At 43.5% G+C, this 18,283-nt stretch overlaps 1 protein-coding gene across 5 annotated transcripts in view; it reads right to left on the bottom strand.

Moving 5' to 3' along the window:
- Positions 1-18,283, bottom strand: part of HACL2 (2-hydroxyacyl-CoA lyase 2) — a 526,035-nt gene that overhangs the window by 422,537 nt on the left and 85,215 nt on the right. For 3 of the 5 annotated variants that reach the window (XM_078671142.1, XM_078671139.1, XM_078671138.1), the window contains one exon: positions 9,823-9,957. In XM_078671142.1, coding sequence (XP_078527268.1) covers positions 9,823-9,939 — 117 coding nt within the window. In that variant the 5' untranslated portion in view covers positions 9,940-9,957. Of the gene's footprint in view, positions 1-9,822; positions 9,958-10,171; positions 10,335-18,283 lie in introns of those variants that run through there. The other 2 variants (XM_078671137.1, XM_078671140.1) reach the window with 2 other exon arrangements.

Genomic DNA, 18,283 nt, shown 5'->3' on the forward strand with positions numbered 1-18,283 from the left:
TTAGTAGATTTTAAATATATCCTGCTGAACAAATTCTTTTTTGCCTTATACTTAATAAATAAAGAATGCAGTTAAGCTGAATCGAGTTGAAAATTCATGGAATTGATTGGGCTGCTTGATTTAAGTTGTGTTTAAATTAATTTTGTGACAGATTGTTTCTGTTATGCTATCATCTGCTTTTTTGTTGATTCAACATAGAGTAAAATTGTGGTAACACATGATCGTTTTTTAAATGAGTTCCATGGTAACAGTTGTTATAAGTTGATAGGATCGTTTGTTGGACCTGAGTGGTCCGATCACAAAAATATTTGATATGACCGAGGAGGCTTATGTTACAAACAGAACTTTGAATTTTGAGGAGCTAAGACAATGGATTCAAAGGGCTGTGTGCCTTTTAGGGAATGCAAACATTGCGTAATCTGTGGAGCGCAGGAAGAGTATTTTACACAAAATTGACCCTAAATTGATGGAACTAGCAAACAATGAGGCAGGTAAGACAGCATATGGGTTGTTGTTCGGGGATTATTTCATTAAAGAGATGTCGAAGTATGTGGGGCATACAGTTCCAGTTCTTGCAGATATCCTGATTAAAAAAGTATTTGACAAACGTGTTCTTGGAGGAACTGGGAGAACAAAAGGTTGGTTCCCCGGCTGAGGACAGGGTACTACAACGGCTTCTTTTAGACCCAGCTCTTACCAGACCCCATTTCAGTCAGGCGGTTTCTATCCCCGAAGACAGGGGTACTTCCATTCCCATAGTCTCTCCCTCCGGTGACTGGTACCCCCTGCAATAAATCAAAGAGCCCTCCCTCAGGACTCTCTGCGTACTGGGGATGGCTAGAGTCTCATTTGGGATTAAGTTATGAGGGGGTAACTGGGGGGGATACTCGGCCCTAGTTGGACAATTCTCAAAGCCAGCTGGTCCTCAGCATTTTGAATTTCTTGAGTTATTGCCCCCACTACGCAAGTTAGATAAGAGATTATAGAGGCAGAGTTCCTAGGTACTTTGGCTTTAGATTTCCCCGGGCAAGACTACAGGGTTGTTTGCCCTACCCACGGTGGTGGCTGGAGGTAGACGAAAGGGGAGTGCCCCACCCCAGCCTCTGCCAGGCTCTGACTGGCGCAACCGGGCCCACCCTTGGCCCGGGCACGCCTGTGTGCATCCCGTGCTGCGGGAGCCCGTGAGTGCCTTTATGCACCTCCGGCGCGAAAGGAAGCACGTTGGCACCTCCTGGCGCTACGGACGTTTGAGGATGTATTCCCCAGTAAGGTGCAAGGTGCTGTAGCCGGTGCGGACTCCCGCACCGCGGGAGTCCGATAGAACCTTTATGCGCCTCAGGCACGAAGGGAAACGCGCTGGGGCCTCCTGGCGCTATGGGGGATGTAGTCCCCAGTAAGGTGCAAGGTGCTGTGGCCAGTACAGGCTTTACAATATTTATAAGGTTTAGGGGATTATGACGCTTTAAGTTTGCAAAGCATTGTCTCAGAAGTTGACTGTTTTGTTGTATTTGGTTTATTTTAGGAAAGTTTCAGACATGAGGGCTTTGGATGTTACAAGTAGAATTTTTACTCCAGATGGAGTTTGTTTTCATTTAAACAAGAGGACCAAGACTAATTCTTATTCAATATTCTATCAATTTTTTGACGATCTTGTGAATTTGTGTGTAGTGTGTGTGGGGTAAAGGAGTATGAAAAGAAGACTGCTCTTTTAGGAGTTTGTTCAGAGAATCAGCTTCTTATTTAATTTAAAAATCCATTTAAAGCAGTGTATTTACCTACTCTTGCTTGTTGATGAAAAAGGTGTTGAGGAGTTCTGGTGTGAATGCAGGCATATTTGGGGCTCATTCTGTGAGAGGTGCATCTGGTTCAAAAGTCTTTTTGCTTGGAGGGGCAGTACAAGACATTTTATAGTGTGCGGATTGGTCGAATGATGCAGTTTTCCATAAATGTTATTTTAAACCTGTGGAAACTGCAGCTACGTGTTTGTTGATGGAGGTTTAAACATGCAATAATGTCAGCCCCCGGCCTTGGCATAAAATGTAGATTTTCATCACCCCTGGCGGTCAGAAAATCAGGTTTATATTAAAGACACAGAGGCTAATGTTTTCCCTCCCTGGGTCCCAGCCAAGAATTAATAGTATTGTTTATGTTACAGCTCGAAAACAGCAATTCAGAAAAGGAGGAGCTACACAGGTGTTTGCTATCGTTGGAGACAAACAATGTTTGTCCTGGAGGACTTCATGGGTTTTCTGTAGTTGAGAGGTTTTACTGTGGACTTATTGTTTTGATGACAAATGGACTGGTATTTTAGGGAGTTAATGCAAAATGCAAAAAGAGGGATGAGGATTGGGGGGTTCTACTGTTTTATAGTTTTGGAACTTTGTTGTGTTCCATGTTCTTGTGTTCTTAAAGGGCTGCTGTTTGTGGTGGCATTAAAGGATATTGCAATAAAATTTGCCTCCGTGTCTTTAATATAATCCATATTTTCCGCCCACCAGGGCTGATTAAAATCTTCACTTTCCCCATTGACTTACTTTGATAAAGAGGAGATTTTAGGAAGACAGATAAAATAAAGCCCTTTTGGGATAAAAAAAACACCAGGAGTCTCCTGTCTGAATTGGGTCTGTTGGCATGTATGGTTGCACTGCCTCTTATCTCTGCCGTAAATGGTATTTTATATTGCCACAGCATCGCTTGCCTGTACTGCATGGTTGGGTTGCTGCCCCTGCCCCCTTTTTTCCTGCCCTTCATGGTCCGTTGTAATGCCACTGTCCCTCACGCCTGCCCAGTGTGGACAACTTGTTTCCTCTGCATCCTCCTCCATGAGAGGGTCTTATTCACATAGAAATTATGGGTAGTGCTCTAAACAACTACAACGAAGCCATGTTTTATGAGTTCTCAAGTAGCAACAAAGCACTTTTAGATAATTTGTTATCTTTGTTTATTGTATCGAGTTGATCACTTGATTATATGTTACATTAATGGAGAGGATGGTCAGAGCTGCAGACTTTGCCCCTGGGGAATCAAGTTTGAGTTTCGCGTCAGTTTGACATCCTGTGATTCTGGGCAAATCACTTCATTTCCCCATGCCTAAAACCAAAATGAATGTGTCCCTGTGTAATGTAAGGGATGCACATGTAAATCACCCCAATACCTTCGGGTCTAGTCTGCGCTATATAAAACTTAAAAATAAAAAACAATTAAGTGTTTTGTACACTTCTGAGATTGGGCTATACTTGGGCTACACTCGGGTTATTTTTGTGAAATATTTGGCTCGGTTTTCTATGGTGGCCATCTTGGGAGACTTATTTGTTATGAAGCTCCCTAATTTCCTCATTTACTGTAGTATCCTCAGTAGAAAATGTTGCCAATTTTCAACTTAGATTCCATTAAGATGGTGTTCAGATGGGCCACACTTTGGGCATAAATTCAGAATGTTAGCACTCTAGTTACTCATTAGAACATTGTAGTAAAGTTGCTGATCACCATGGAGTTAGCTGGCAGTCTGATGCTGGGGTTGAAAGTGTATGTTTCAGTCTCCATGTCAGAAAGTTTTAATGAAATAAAAGAGAAAGATATTTGAGAAATCACGTAAAATGTGTCCTTTGTAGGTCTCGCGTAGGCAGCGTGCATGCGCTGTCTCTCCGAGACATCTAGTAATCCATATAGCGAGGGTAATCCCCCCTGCTGCTTGCCTCTGCTTGTAATTGGCTTATTTACGCATACATGTGATTTCCAGCCTACCTATTGGTTGCTGGTCCGATGCATCATTTCCATTTTTATCGGAAGCATCACTGAGCAACTACAGTTGTATTGTGCTGTAGGGCTTTGTCAGAAAAGTTTTGGGACTACTTGGGCTTTTAAAAAAAAAAAAAAGAATTCATTGGAAGGGCTGTCGTGCTGGTTTTATTTTTTTATCGTCGTGGAGGACCGGCGATGACACTGTTGGTGACAGTCACTTATCAGTGTTTGTTCAAGTGGTGAGTGGATTGAAGATTAAGCTTTTATTTGTTTTCCTGTGTTGTTTTATAGAGCGCTGGAAGCTCGCAGCATCACCGACCTAATAAAACATTGGGATGAACAAGAACATTCATTCTGTAAATAAACACTTGGCGTGTTTGTAACAATGCAGAGCGAGCACTAGAAATTCCATTGCCTGCGAGCGCCACTTGCATAACAATGCCCCTTTCTGGCGCCTCATTCATATTCCCTCCTAGGCGCTCTGCGTAGATAGCTTGCTCTGTGGAGGCGATGCTTGGCAAGCGAACCCTATAGCATCGTAGATAGGTGCTTGAATCATTTGCTTTTTTGTTCTAAGCATTCCAAAACATTAAAGGTCTATATTCTCATCTAAACAGTCCCCAAAAGTTGCAGAAACCGAACGGGGGTTCCTCGTTTTATTTAAAATTCATAAATATAGTAATAATGGCTTTACATTGTTCGGTGATAATGAAACGACGGCGCCTTTAGCAGTTGAAGCCTTCTGAAGTGCCAGCGAGCCAAGCAGGATGTTCCCTGACAGCACACGCATTATTAACTCAGGAGCTCATTTTGTAAGTTGCGCATTTTATGATAAGCACGTGCTCAAGAACATAACACATATTTCTGCAACATTATACAGCATTTGCATTCTCAACTGAATACTCCTTAATGTGGACCTTGTTTAAATAAGTTGTGAGATCTGTGTAGCGCCTCTATGGCAACATTACGGGCTGGTGATTTTTTTTACTCCGAGCATTTGCGTTGATTGAGGACTGTATTAAGAGGGTGACAGTAGAACAGGTTACAGAAGACGAGTGTTAGTCCTAAGTAGGAAGAATTGACATCTGTGATAGCGCACACTACTATGAATTAAATCGCCTCTGGGCTAGACCTACAGAAGAACCGCTCGCGGCACTTCCTGTATTCAGACTCATAGCACTGATCCACTCTCTCTTCCACTTGGACGGGTTATCTGTGTACCTAATATCAATTTCGCTTGTTATTTGGGAATTATTGTTCTTTTTTTTTCTTTAAACTCTTGAAACAATGGTCTAGGCACGGCAACAGCGGCCTCCTTTTTCTAGTACCCAGGGAAACAACACACTGATGTGTCGGAGGCTGTTTTTCCCATTCACAGTGCAGATACAGGAACTGTTTCCAATTTGAGGAGGGGGATGGCGCGGAGTCCAGCGCTCCAACGGGACATTTGCAATTCAAATGCTGCAATCTTTCCGACCTCTGCGCAGCCTCCTTTTACTGGGAAAAGCTAGGACCCTATTTCAGTGACTTGAAACAGCGAAATTGCCCAGATCAGGGGGTTTGGTGAAAACTCGAGAAAAAAAAAGCAAATTGGGATTCGCAAATAAGGAATACCTTCTCATTCATTCCTATGGGCTAGAAGGCCCATAGGAATGAATTGGAAGACATTCAAGTCAATATACTGCGAATTTCAGCATTTGCGATCGCAATGGGGCTACCTACATATGGCCCAATGATTTTTATTTATGTTTTGGTTGTGAAAACATAAATAAAAGGCATTGTCTTTTACAATGCCAATACCTGAAACTTGTGTAAATGCGAGACCTATTGCATTGCAAATGCTTGTTAGCTTTCTGCAGCGCCAACTATAATTTCTATGAAAAACTGAACTCCCTCATTTTCTTACTTTCTAAATTAAATGTTTTAAGTTTTACCAGTTTGATTCCATCAACATGGCTTCAAGTGTGCCATGCTTCTGTCATAAGTAATACTGTAAGTGCTCTAGTTGTTATTTAGAACACCCTGGGAGGCTGCAGTAGAACACAACGGAATCAACAATCAGACTTCCCTTCATATGGCTGAGAAAAATAGAGTGAATTTCCATAACCCCTATGGGAAAATCATGAGAAAACATTTTTCTCTCAAACATGATCTATGAAATCCCAGCAGAAGGCTTTTTCACAGGGGAAAAATCACCTTAGAACACACCACAATTCCTAAAACTAGTATGGTACCATCAACTATTAGTCTTGACACTGCTCCACAAGGGAACAGTCCAGCCCGAATTGCCAAGCTGGGTCCTTCCTGGACCCGAAACAACCATCCTGGGATTATCAGCCAGGCTAGCTTGAATATAGCGGCACCGCGAGGAAGGGGACCATGTCTGGATATACCAATCCCACTTGTGCGAAAAGTGCTGCAGCAACAAATGATGGACGGAATGCTGAATGAATCAAACATTCACGCCCAGTCAAGAGATCTGGATTAAATTAATCGTTCATTTGCTTACTGTGCCACCCCAGTCGGGACCCAGCCATATGCAAATCAGTCTTGAGCCTGCTCCACAGACATACAGTCCAGCCTAAACTGCCAAGCCTTGTCCTCCCTGGACCGGAAACAAGCATCCTGGGACCGGGTTCAGGGTAACACCCCATCATCAGCCAGGCTGGCTTGAATCCAGTGGCACAGCGAGCAAGGGACCCCATAAACGGTAATTAGTTGTTCCGATCAAATCGTGTTTGGTCAGAGTATCCAAAGTGGTATTAAAGCGCCCTCAAGCGACCGTAGTTGAAGAAAATTACTTTTTACATTTTAAACGAACAAGGGGATTAGACAGCTGTTCTTCAACTACGGTCCCTTGAGGGCGCTTTAATGGGAAACATCCTTTACAACAAAACTTTTACAACGCAGTGCTTTTACAACGCAGGTTTTACAATGAAAACCATTACAACGTATTGCGCTGGGGGGCGCTCTAGGATAGGGAATAGATTTAATTTACTATCCAACACCTTCCCTAGTGTCCACGGGGACTGGAGTTGGAATAGTAAAATAAACTATTCACTATCCAGCACCCCAAAGCGCTATGCGTTGTAAAGGCTTGCGTTGTAAAAACTGCGTTGTAACAGCATGCGTGGTAAAAGCATGCGTTGTAACGTCATACATCCCGCTTTAATACCACTTTGGATACTCTGACCAAACACGATTTGATCGGAACAGAGTTCAAAACTAATTACCGTCCCCAGTTTCTTTTCAGAAGAAATCACCACGATTGCGGAAGTATACTGCCAGGGAGCACCCGCAATTTCGAATAATATCAGCCACTGCTGGTAAGCATTAATGCAGTTAACTTTACCTTGTAAATTATACCTTGCCCTACGCAATACTAAGTGCCTTTACACCCATTAATCCTTCCATAGAATTCGAAACCTTGAAGCAGAGAAAGGAGCCACTGAGCCACATTTAATTAGGATTGCTAAGTCAACACCCTCACTAGGGGTAAATTTCAAATATCCTTAAAGCGTGTTGGTTATTTATATTATTTATATAATATGTTCCCCCATCCTATGCCAAAATATTGATACAACTATCCTTCCCTCTCACACAGAACCCAGCTGGGTTTCCTAGTACCTTCTTTTCACTTCAACACGGGTTACACATCACCCCACTGTACCTCAGCAATTCTCCATCCAGGTATACTTCTATACAACTCCGAATAAAGCAATTGAGCCGCTACATGGGCCAAATTCTAAAAACATATTCCTAGTTTCCCTAGATGTCCCTAACATTGTAGGTCCTGAAGAGACTCTACACCCAAAATAGGGTTGAAACGCCGTCAACAGAAAAAGGAAAAGCGAACCATTGAAATTGTACTCTATCATTGTATCGGGACTATGTATTTGAAAAATATGGAATCTTGGTCTCTTTCTAAAACAAAAAGCCTTTGAAACCTTGTAAATATTGTCACAAAACGTCACTCTGTTATTTAGGTTCATATTTCACTTGGGACACCATACATAATTGTAAATAATGTTTTCCTATGTTTATAAATTTTGAATATTCTTTTCTAATTTACTTTTGAATATAACTACAGAAAAACGGAGTCAGTGTATGCGTGTTCCTTTCTCTTTGACATCACCTGTAACCCCTGGCTACATGCGATTTTCGCTTTGCCTTTCCAATCATTATTAAGTATATATTCCACAGGAATCACTTAATGCGGCGGCCAGATTGGTCACGTGGACCAAAAGAAACAAGCACAGCTCCCCAGTCTTAAAATCCCTAAATTGATTGCCCTATGAAGCTAGAAATCAGCTAAAGATTGCCTGTCTATCTCACAAAGCCCTCCACTTCAAAGCTCCCAGTTATCTAGCGCAAAAGCTAGAATTATCAGGAGGGGGCAGACCTTCTCGGAGTGCTAAATCTCTCCTCCTGAAACCTCAGATCTTTCGCAAAAAGAGAATGTGCCACCGGGCCTTCTCTGGCTCTGCGCCAAAGATCTGGAACTCTCTCCCACCGGAAATACCCAGAATCTCCTCCAAAGTTACCTTCAAATTGGAAGTAAAAAGATTCCTCATGAACAAGTTCCTACCATAAAAGGGTCTCTGATCCTCTGCTCTAATGCTGGGACATACACCCTAAATTCTTCGTTTGGTGTTATTCTGCTTTATTGTTCACTTGCTCCCCTCCCAGTTCACTATGTTCCAGTTTTATTTTCCTACCCTTACTGTCCCTTTCGATTGTAACCTCTTGTTTGATATGCATATGTGATTTGTCCAGGTTGGTACCCCCTATTACGATTGTACTGCTAGTATTACCATCCTCTCCCCCAAAGTGTAAAGCGCTCTGATATCCTTCGGGATCATGTTCGCGCTATATAAAACTTTATAAATAAATAAATAGATGGTATCGAAGGAGGTGAAGAGTAGGTCAAGGAAATTTCTGGCTGAAAGTGTGGGACCCTTCACGAATTGGGTGAGGCAGAGGTTTCTGAGATCATCTAGTAGAGCTGTGAAGTTCAGGTTGACACAGTCTTCCAGGTGGAAGTTTAGGTCTCCGAGGAGGATATAGGCGCTGGAGTTGAGGATGAGAGGAGTGAGTAAATTCGTGAAGGTGTTGGCAAAGTCGGTGCGTTGTCCAGGTGATTTGTAGACAAGGGTTCGCTCAGGGTCAAGTCAGCTGTAATGTGAAGTGTGAACATCAGGTATTCAGGCTGCAGCCTTAACCTTTACCCCCACCCACCTACAACATTTTCAGTTTTAAGTAAGACTTCTCAGCAGCTCCTGTAGAAGAAGGACCTAATCGAATTGTTCAAGAGAAGCCGGTCTCCTCTTTCCCAACTTCGGTGTCTAGGTATCCTCCCACCTGCACTGCACTACCTCCATCTGGGAAAGCCTCGACTCCATCTTGGGCACAATATTGGACCTGGGGCTTCCAAAACTTAAACCCACAGGTCTCCACTACGCTGGTTCACTCACACATGACGTACATAACATGCAGGTCACATTGCAATGGGGTCTTAGAGCTAGGACCTAGGATAGCATATAGCCACCGAAATGTACACGAGTGGGTCAGTAGGCCTTCACTCCCATGGCACAGATAGAAAGGTCTTGTCACAACTACTGATTCACAAAACACACTATGGTGTCATCACAGAGCTACAAACTAGCCCCTGACATTGGCAGTAGTGTACGGTCTAACCAAGACCAAGCTTTATGTGCCCTTACAGGTCCATGAACTCTCTCGTTTCAAAGGTCAGGCCTAGACCTTCACGAACATGCTCACTTAGTGAGAGGCTAGGACGAAAATTAAAACCAGGATCCCAGATACTGGCAGTTAAGCCCTCAGATTAGGGAAACAACTGAACACAATGCATGGCACGTTCCCATTCCAACACGTACTGTAGATAATAATTTAAGGTTACCTTGACATTACAGTTTCCGGAGATCAAAATCAACAATCACTGGGGTCTGATATTCCATAAACTGGCCATAACAGTACAGTAGTGCCTAGAAGAGTTCCCGCACTCTAAGTAGGAGTCACTCAGCATGCAGTAAGGGGGTCGACCTCTCATTGTGTTCTTACCTTGTGGAAGAGCTGGTATATGGCCCCAAGGCGATGAGCCAAGTAGATCACTGCCATACAGAGAGAAGTGGCGAAAAGTGTCCCCAGGACAAATAAGCAATCGCAGTTTACCTCCATAGTGAGTACTCACAGAACCTGCAGAGAGACGAGGAGAAAGATTATTAAATACGCCGAAACAGGAAGAAAAGAAAGTAAAACAAGACACAAGGGAAACGAAAACAATGTGGATAAAATAGGAAAAAAGACAATACGATTAAGACACAGGAACATTTAGTTACGGGTTCTTGGTATTTTATGAAGATCAGTGGTTCGAAATAAACAGTTTCATATTCTCACAAACCGAGCTAACCTCACGGACTTCTCCGAGGAAAAATGATTCCCTTCGGGTACAGAGAGCGCCAAGACCCCCTCCTAAAAGGTTGCTCGCACACTCACTGACATTCAACTCAGTCCTCCTCGACGAGCAAACGTTGCCACAGCATTGTACATTCATTGATCATTAACCTTTGGACGACTCGGGCGTAAGGCGACAGAAAAGGAAACTCGTGTTATGGCAAAACCTTTGGCCTCCTCTTCTATCTAGTTTAAACCCTTTCAGCAGAGATAAGACCGGTTCGGATCAGCAGACACGGCACTGCTTAAGTTCACAGTACTAGGCTTAAGGGATCACGTCTTATATGTTTATGCAAATAAATCTTTGGGCTAGTAAAAATGGGTAACAGAAGCCAAGAGCGTAATCTCACTAGGGGATCAGTGCTTTTAAAAATGCTGTGTTGCCGCCTCCCAAAATGGGCTATACATTACCACTCAAAACGACACTTTTTCAGTTAAAGGTGCAGGAAATTGGTTTTGATTTCTTCTCTTTATTTCCAGTGTGAGCAGCAAAGACCATACATACAGCATTAAAACAGACCCAGAATGAAGCGTGGAATAGTAAGCACCAACAGCAGGCCCTCCTAGCCAACAGCTGACATTCCTAAATTCTACATAACCACCACTCTTCTACTCCCACCTCTTTGTGCTCCATCAGTTAAATGTGTGCCCTCTCATCTCCTTTATAGGTTTTATAGGTATATGTTGCATGTGACGGAGATGCCAGTGGGTGGAGCAGATCTCGCACCACCTCGCTGGGTGCTCTTCCCCTCCCTGGGAACCCAACTCTCCGTCGTAGCGCGTACCCTTTCAGTGGGCAGTATACCATAGAGTGGTGATTCACAGCATCTACACAACCCATATTACTCATGCACATTTTCTCCATCCACAGAGGAAAAGCCTCTTCCCTCAATCAATCCTTTGTAGCTGTGTCCCGAAATCTTGACGGGACTAAACCTTCGAAAACCACCTACTTCGGAAACAGATATCCACATCATGATGGACTCAGGTACACTTAGTGCTACAATCTGGGTGCATCCCCATTCGAATGGGGTATGTCCCCCAGGCACTGACGGTGAAGTCCTTACTACAAAGGTTTCCTTAATAAATCACAAATGTTGACGTGAAAAAGTTCTTTGTACTTAAAGTTGAAATTTTATTAGAACTGTTGCATCACAATTCTGTTGAATCAATTTTCAAAAAGTTGTATACTTCAAATCCCAGAATGCATTATAATATTCACATGGCTTTCAGTCATCCCAACGCATTTCGGCAAAACTGCCTTCATCTGGGGATACTCCAGTAGCCAAGTTGAAAGAATGCGCGGAGCGTCTCCCAATGTATGCTGAATCTCACGAAGAGTGTTTTCCGGATGGATTGTGATTTATCAAGGAAACCTTCGTAGTAAGGACTTCAGCGTCAGTGCCTGGGGGACATACCCCATTCGACTGGGGATGCACCCAGATTGATACTCCTCACACTCGAGTTCAGAGAGTGATTCCCTGGTGCACGACTAGCTATACAACCACGCTTACAACTTGGTAGTGCGCTCATTACACACTTTTGATTTTACACTTAGTTCTACAACATCTTCATTACCGCTCACAGGCTCTACTGAGGAGCCAAGGAAATTCTTCTACTGACAAAACACACCTACACCTGCTTTGATCATCTCGCTCTATGAACAGGCGTCTTTATCCTTATCCCTTACCCTGTTGTATCACAACTGCTTGATGAATGCCCGCTTTTTTGTCTCTCAAAGTTCTCTCAACATTTGAAATTGTAAAGTTGCATAGTGCAACAAGAATTCCTACTGTAAAGCACCCAACACTCTCTTCATCATGTGTGAGACAGAAAAACCGAAAGAAAATTAGTAAGGCACTCTGAGTTCTTTTAGTCATGTAGAACGCACGGCATACATTATGGTTAGATAAGAGAATCTGGGGGAGGTATGCCAGAGGAAAATGAAGCTTTGAGGCAATTTTTTTTTTATATGAGTAAGTCTTTATTGTTTAAGTTATTTAAAACCGTAACAATATCATAGTACATATATGATATCCCTATAAAATGATTACATTTTTATTTTTTATTTTTAAAGAATCAACATAATAATTGTTCAGTCCTAAAACCAGAAATAGTATCCTTCTCATGCTGCCAATTTAAAATATGTTCATAATTCTGCCACATCATATTATAATCATATTGCACGTAGTGACATATATAACATTTTAACGTTTTGTTATACAATTGCAATAAAGTTCTAAGCATTATTGTTTTGAATGTGTCACATACTTTTTCTCATAAAACAATAGGAATTTCATAATTTTACAGGTCAGCTGAGGGTCTGTAGTGCCAAGTCCTCTAATGATTGCAGATCTACAAGATCGAATTCCTCTGTCATTAAAAGCCTTTTTTAGTAGTGCAACGCGTTTCGTTTTTAAACTGGGGCAGACACATATACTTTGGGGCGAATTGCTGACTGCTGACAATACAAAAATGGCCAAAATTACATTATTTTAAGAGACGGATAAAAATGTAGTGAAACTATGGCGGTCCATATGTTAGATAAAGGTATTCAAAAAAATCGTACAGATCTCTTTTAAAAAAACAAACATTGAAAAAAGAAGCTTCTTTCCCCAATTTCAACCGAGGGACCCGAATCAGAGGATTCCAAAAAGAATTCTGAAGGTATGAGAAAGCAAAAAAGCCCCAAACAAAGCATTTATTCAGGGAAATACTAAGAGTTTATCACAGCCAAGTCTTAAAAAGCTGGCAAAAAGCTAGGTTGTATTCTGCTTTAAAAGAAAGCGCATGAATTTGTGCTTCTTATATCACCTATGGTACAAGTGCCGATTTTGATACACTCGGATTCCTCTGACTGTTGTGCCTTCAGCGGGAGATACACGGTAGAGGGGTGAAGCTTTTTCTATTTCACTAAACAGACGTTCTACATAACTTAAAGGTCCCAAAAACAGGATAACATTTTGTTCAATTCTGAGATTCTCACCCTGGTTAAGAGTTACTGGTTGAAGAAACCAATAAAAATAGATGAAAAGAAAAAGGTTGAGTGCCGAGTGGCCTCCGCCTACTACTTTTATTTTAAGCTACTAGGACCGTTGTGCTGCATATGAGCAGCTCTAATCAACAGAACGTGCCCCCCACTAGACGGAGATTGGTTCCACTGATCGTTTGAATCCTAGCAATGACAAACACAGAGCACTTCAGTTTCCCAAACATATTGCATTTTAAAGAATAACCCAGGCTCTAACATTAAATCCCAGTACTATTTTACCAGCTGATCGGCCCTTGGGATCCCTAAGTGTGTCTTGGATGCCCCTGCAATCGAATTTCCTACCTATGTATAGACTTTGGGGGCTTGCAGCCCGCCCATCGCTTTTAATTTGAGAGTTTGATTGTCCTTCAAAAAGGTTTGGTTGCTAGTGGTTAATCTTTCCAGTTCGTCCCTCCTTTGTCCACATCCAAGTCCGGGGCGCTCCTTTAAAAGAGGACCAGTTCCTGTAAGACAGAGCTACAACTTTCAGGATGCATCCGGTTGGTAAATGAAATGCTGCAACTGCAACACTGATTATAGACTCAAGAAACTGATAAGCCTTGTGACTAGCCACTGGCCTTGAATTGTCTTTGGGGTCACAAACGCGTCTGCCACAAGCTCGACACTTCGATGGGTGACTGACTGTCTTTTCAGGGGCGTCGACGGTGAGGAAAATCGGTTTCCATCTAGGGTCATTTGTCCTATATATGCTGCCCTTGGGTAGCTCAGTTGATTAGCTATCTGCTGGACACACGCAGATGACCACTCTCGACTCATCCTTTCTTCACCCTAAGTATATTAGATAATTTCATCAGAGTAGGGGAAAAAAAGTATACATTTTTTCTTGTACCAAGAGACTGTTAGTTGGCAGTGGGCACCACAAGGAGATCACCACTTGCCCATAGCGCTTTATAGGCACCCTCAGCACTGTAGAGGCAATCAACATGCTCTTCCTCCACACCATCCTCCTATGTGTCTGTCATCACTTTCATTTTCCCTATCCTCATCCCCTTGCTAACTCATTTCTGCTCCAGTTTCCCTCAGTTGTCTTAACGACATTAAGCATCAGGCGGGAAACGTATATATTAATAATTTGTCCAAGTGTGTCATCTGCAGTGCTCCTCTCACAAACCGGTCCAAAACTATCTCTTATATTTGGGGCTCAATGAGGAATGATTTCTTGGCCTGAAAACCACTTGCCTTGGCTGCCTTGGGGTGTTCATTACACTGCACTTTTCTGTCACAAAAGAGAACCTCCTTTTCTGATGGGTATTATGCAATGTTTTTTGGTCCTCATTACACAACCCCTCCTAAAAACAATTGACTGTAGGTGAAACGGTAACGTGTTTCCAGGCTTTGGCTGCTAAGAATCAAAAAGAACGGCCACTTAAAACAGTACACCGTACTTTAGGAGGAACAGAAAGTATTAAGGAAAAAGATCTGTGACAACAATGTAGAATAATGATAAAACAATGTTGGAGATATTACGGTCTGATGCTGTGACTAACTCGATGGACTAAACAGAGGTGCTTAAAGTTAATGTGGAAGGCATAGGAAGCCAGCGCAAAGAGGCAAAGTATTGAAAAATATGGGATGTCTGAGGAACATGGGGAGACTGAAAGTGATCAAAAATGAAACCTACATTTCTCATTGTAGTTGCAGGAGGAAAGGAAGGAGAAAGATCTGTGGGCCACCATTTTAGAGGTCATCACCTTGGAACAGTCCTCAACAAGCAAGATTTAGTTTTTTTGATCATATTGATTTTCAAGGAGTTGGAGTCCAAAAAAACACTGCCATAACACTGGGAATTAGAATGTATTGAGATACTGTCACTGCTCCATCTAGACAAACTAGAATCTTTGTGTTGTTGGCATATGTCATGAACATAAGCCCAAAGGAGCATATCGGCTGAGTCACTGGAGTGCCGTAGATATTGAACTAAAGTAAGACTAAGAGCCAAACCTTGAGAGGCATATTTTAGGCAGGGATCTGGAAAGGAACAGAAGCACTGACAGATTGATTCAGTAAAGTTAAAATAACTTTTGTCAGCAGTCAAACACAGCCATAAAAGCACAGTACAAATATAAAAAGCATCATTGTGAGAAGCTGGCCTGGTATATGATGTCCACTAATGTAAGTGGGCACCTTGTACCAGTCCAGACAACGCTTATGGTGATTTAAGAGATCTTAGATAACCTTAGAAGCTCTCTAAGTGATAGCTGTGGAGAGCAGCCTTCAGGCTTAGTCCAGAAGGAGTGTAAAGTAGCTTGTTTTACCAGAATGCAATCTTATATTATAGATTATGTGCAAAAGAACCACACAAGGTATTTATATAAATATTTATTCATTATATAGTACTCTCTAATGCATAGAAATATCTCCTACCCGGAGATCTGCACAATGCAAACAATACTTTAGCAAAGAAACACAGTAAATAGCACGTATACACAGTGACCCCCGGGGGGGACCAAACCATTTACTGAGAAAGTAGTATAAGAACAACGACTCAAGTCAAGACAATGTTGAGAGGACGAAGACGTGCTAGGGACCCCAGGGAGTGCGTGAGCAGTGTGGGAACACGGCCGCGTGCTCCATACAACTCTACAGGTAAGTCACAGTTGGATTTTAATGATTAAGGACCCTTCCCAGTGGACCCTGAAGAAACCATGTGGTTGGGTAGCCATCACACCCGTGGATACCCGAGTGCCCACGTTACCTACACCAGGGAAGCCGTGTGAAGTGGTGTCTGAAACTGCTGTCTAACCCATTGGAGGACTTCAGGAAAGGGCCACTGTTGAAGAAGGAGAAAGTGTTCGGTGGAATCCAAAGGTGAATTCTTGAAGAGAGGTCTCTGCAAGCAGAGGGGACAGAGTCTATGTCACTCAGGAGTGACTAGGAAACTTGGAAGATGAATGCCCTCCGATGTCAGGTGTTGCAGGATGGATGATGCTGACCTTGACTCTGCAGCTGTGAGGACCAAGCGACGCTGAGGAGGACCAGGAGCCGTGCACGAGCTGTCCCACGAAGGATGTCGAGTGCTGAGGGGTCGGTGTCCGGCAGGAGCACCAACAAGCCTTGGCAAAAGCAAACAATGCAGGAATTGAAGAAGGAGTAACGTCAGGATCATCAAGGTCCAGGGAACTTACCAAAAGCAGGAAAGCCAGGGCAGGCCTAGAGCAATCAGGGGAGCCAAAAAGAAATATGTGTGACCCTCAAATGGACCCACAGGCCGGAGGCACTGGAGTCATGAGAGGACCTCAAACAACTCACCAAAAGATGCAGGCCACGATGCACAGCAATGCGGTGTGGCTGAAGATTCTGGTCTCTGGAAGAATATGCCACGTTTTATTGCATGCTTTTTTAACGCATGCCTTTTTAACGCATTCATTACAACGACTGTGTTGTAACAAGGCATGCTGTCACAACACAAGTCTAGGGGGGCACTGGATGTTGGAACAGTATAATGTACTATTGCAACTCCAGTCTGTGCAACAGTAAGGAGGTGTTGGATTTGAAATCCATCATCTTCTGACCTCTAGAGCAAGTCGTTGTTCCTACTTGAGTTGTAATGGCATGCGTTGTTACAACGCAGTCGTTGTAATGACCGCGATGTAATGGCATGCGGTGTAAACAATGCTTACCCTCCGGAGATGCTCAAGGTGGGGGCTACTCTGAGCACAAAGATCTTCTTGGAAGGAAGCCAACAAGCATTTGCAACTGCACGTTGCCGTGGTGCACAAGGGTTTGGTTATTCCAACCCCCACAAGGGAGACTGGCCTCAAACTTGGTGAGAGGGCAGGGCAGGCCTCTGGAGCTGTGAAAAACCACCACTGTGTTGCAGAACCTTACGGAGTCCGGAGGAGCTCAGGATCAGCGGACCGGTCGACTTATTTGCGGTGCCTGCAAATGCAGGGGAGTGACTCCTTCCCTCCTAGGGAGATTCCTTCAGGGGTCTTTGATGCCCACAGGCTTTGGAAGGGACGATGCAGCAGATTGGAAGGGAGACGAAGTTGAGTCCAAAGTCCAGAGTGCCCAGACGGTATAAGAAGATTTGGTGGCTGATCTGAATCTTATCCCACGATGAACTAGGGACCTACACCCAGGTAAGCACTTAAGTACTATAGGGAAAGGGTTGGGATGATACAGGGGACCCTCCCAAGAGAGGCTCTCGACAGAGGGAAGGTTACTCCTAAGTCCTTTGTCCAGTTTCGCGCCAGAGGACTAGTTTGAACTGGACTATGCATGGAGACACCAAATGTGCCCCTCATGCAGACTGAGTGGCGCTAGGAAGCGCACCCACCCTCCCCAATACACTAAATCCTGTCTGGGAGGTGGTCACTCCTCCCTTTGAAAGGATGCCTATTGTTCTGCCTTCCCTGCTCGAGCTTGGCTCAGCAGCTGGAGGGCAGAATCGTGTCTCTGGTCATCAGCAACCATTTTGTGCTGTCCAGGTAAAGAAGTCTAGTCCCCCGAACATGGAGAACCTAATGGAGGGCTTTTCCAGTGCTTGGAATCATACCTCCCACACCTTTTATGGTGTGGGGGTATGATTCCAACATGTTTGATACCAAACATGATAGGATTCATTGCAGCCGTTTGAGATGGTCATCGCCTAATTACGCAGTGCCCCTCTATATCGTAAATGGCTGCATCACTGACAACCTGGGAGAATGGAATCCGTAGGCTGTAGGGGTGTCCTGCTCATGCAGGGGCACCCTTTCACTTAGAACCAAGTACCCTACCTTCAGGATTGCAAAGGCCTGCTATAGGGGTGACATAGGTTTTAAGTGCAGTGACCCTAGATATAGGAAACCTATATCTTTGGTAAGTGGTGCTAGCACCAGCTTACACAGACTGCTATGGCAGGACTGTAGTTCCATTTTTAATGGTCTCTCATGGGTAGCATAATACATGTTTCGGCCCATGGGAGACCACTGGGGTACCTATGCCCTGGGTACCTTAGAACCATTTACTAGGGACTTATAAGGGTACCCCAGTGTCCAATCTGGGATGTACCCAAGTACCGAACATGACAAT

Source organism: Lissotriton helveticus, chromosome 12 (assembly GCF_964261635.1).
Source record: "Lissotriton helveticus chromosome 12, aLisHel1.1, whole genome shotgun sequence".
Lineage (NCBI taxonomy): Eukaryota > Metazoa > Chordata > Amphibia > Caudata > Salamandridae > Lissotriton > Lissotriton helveticus.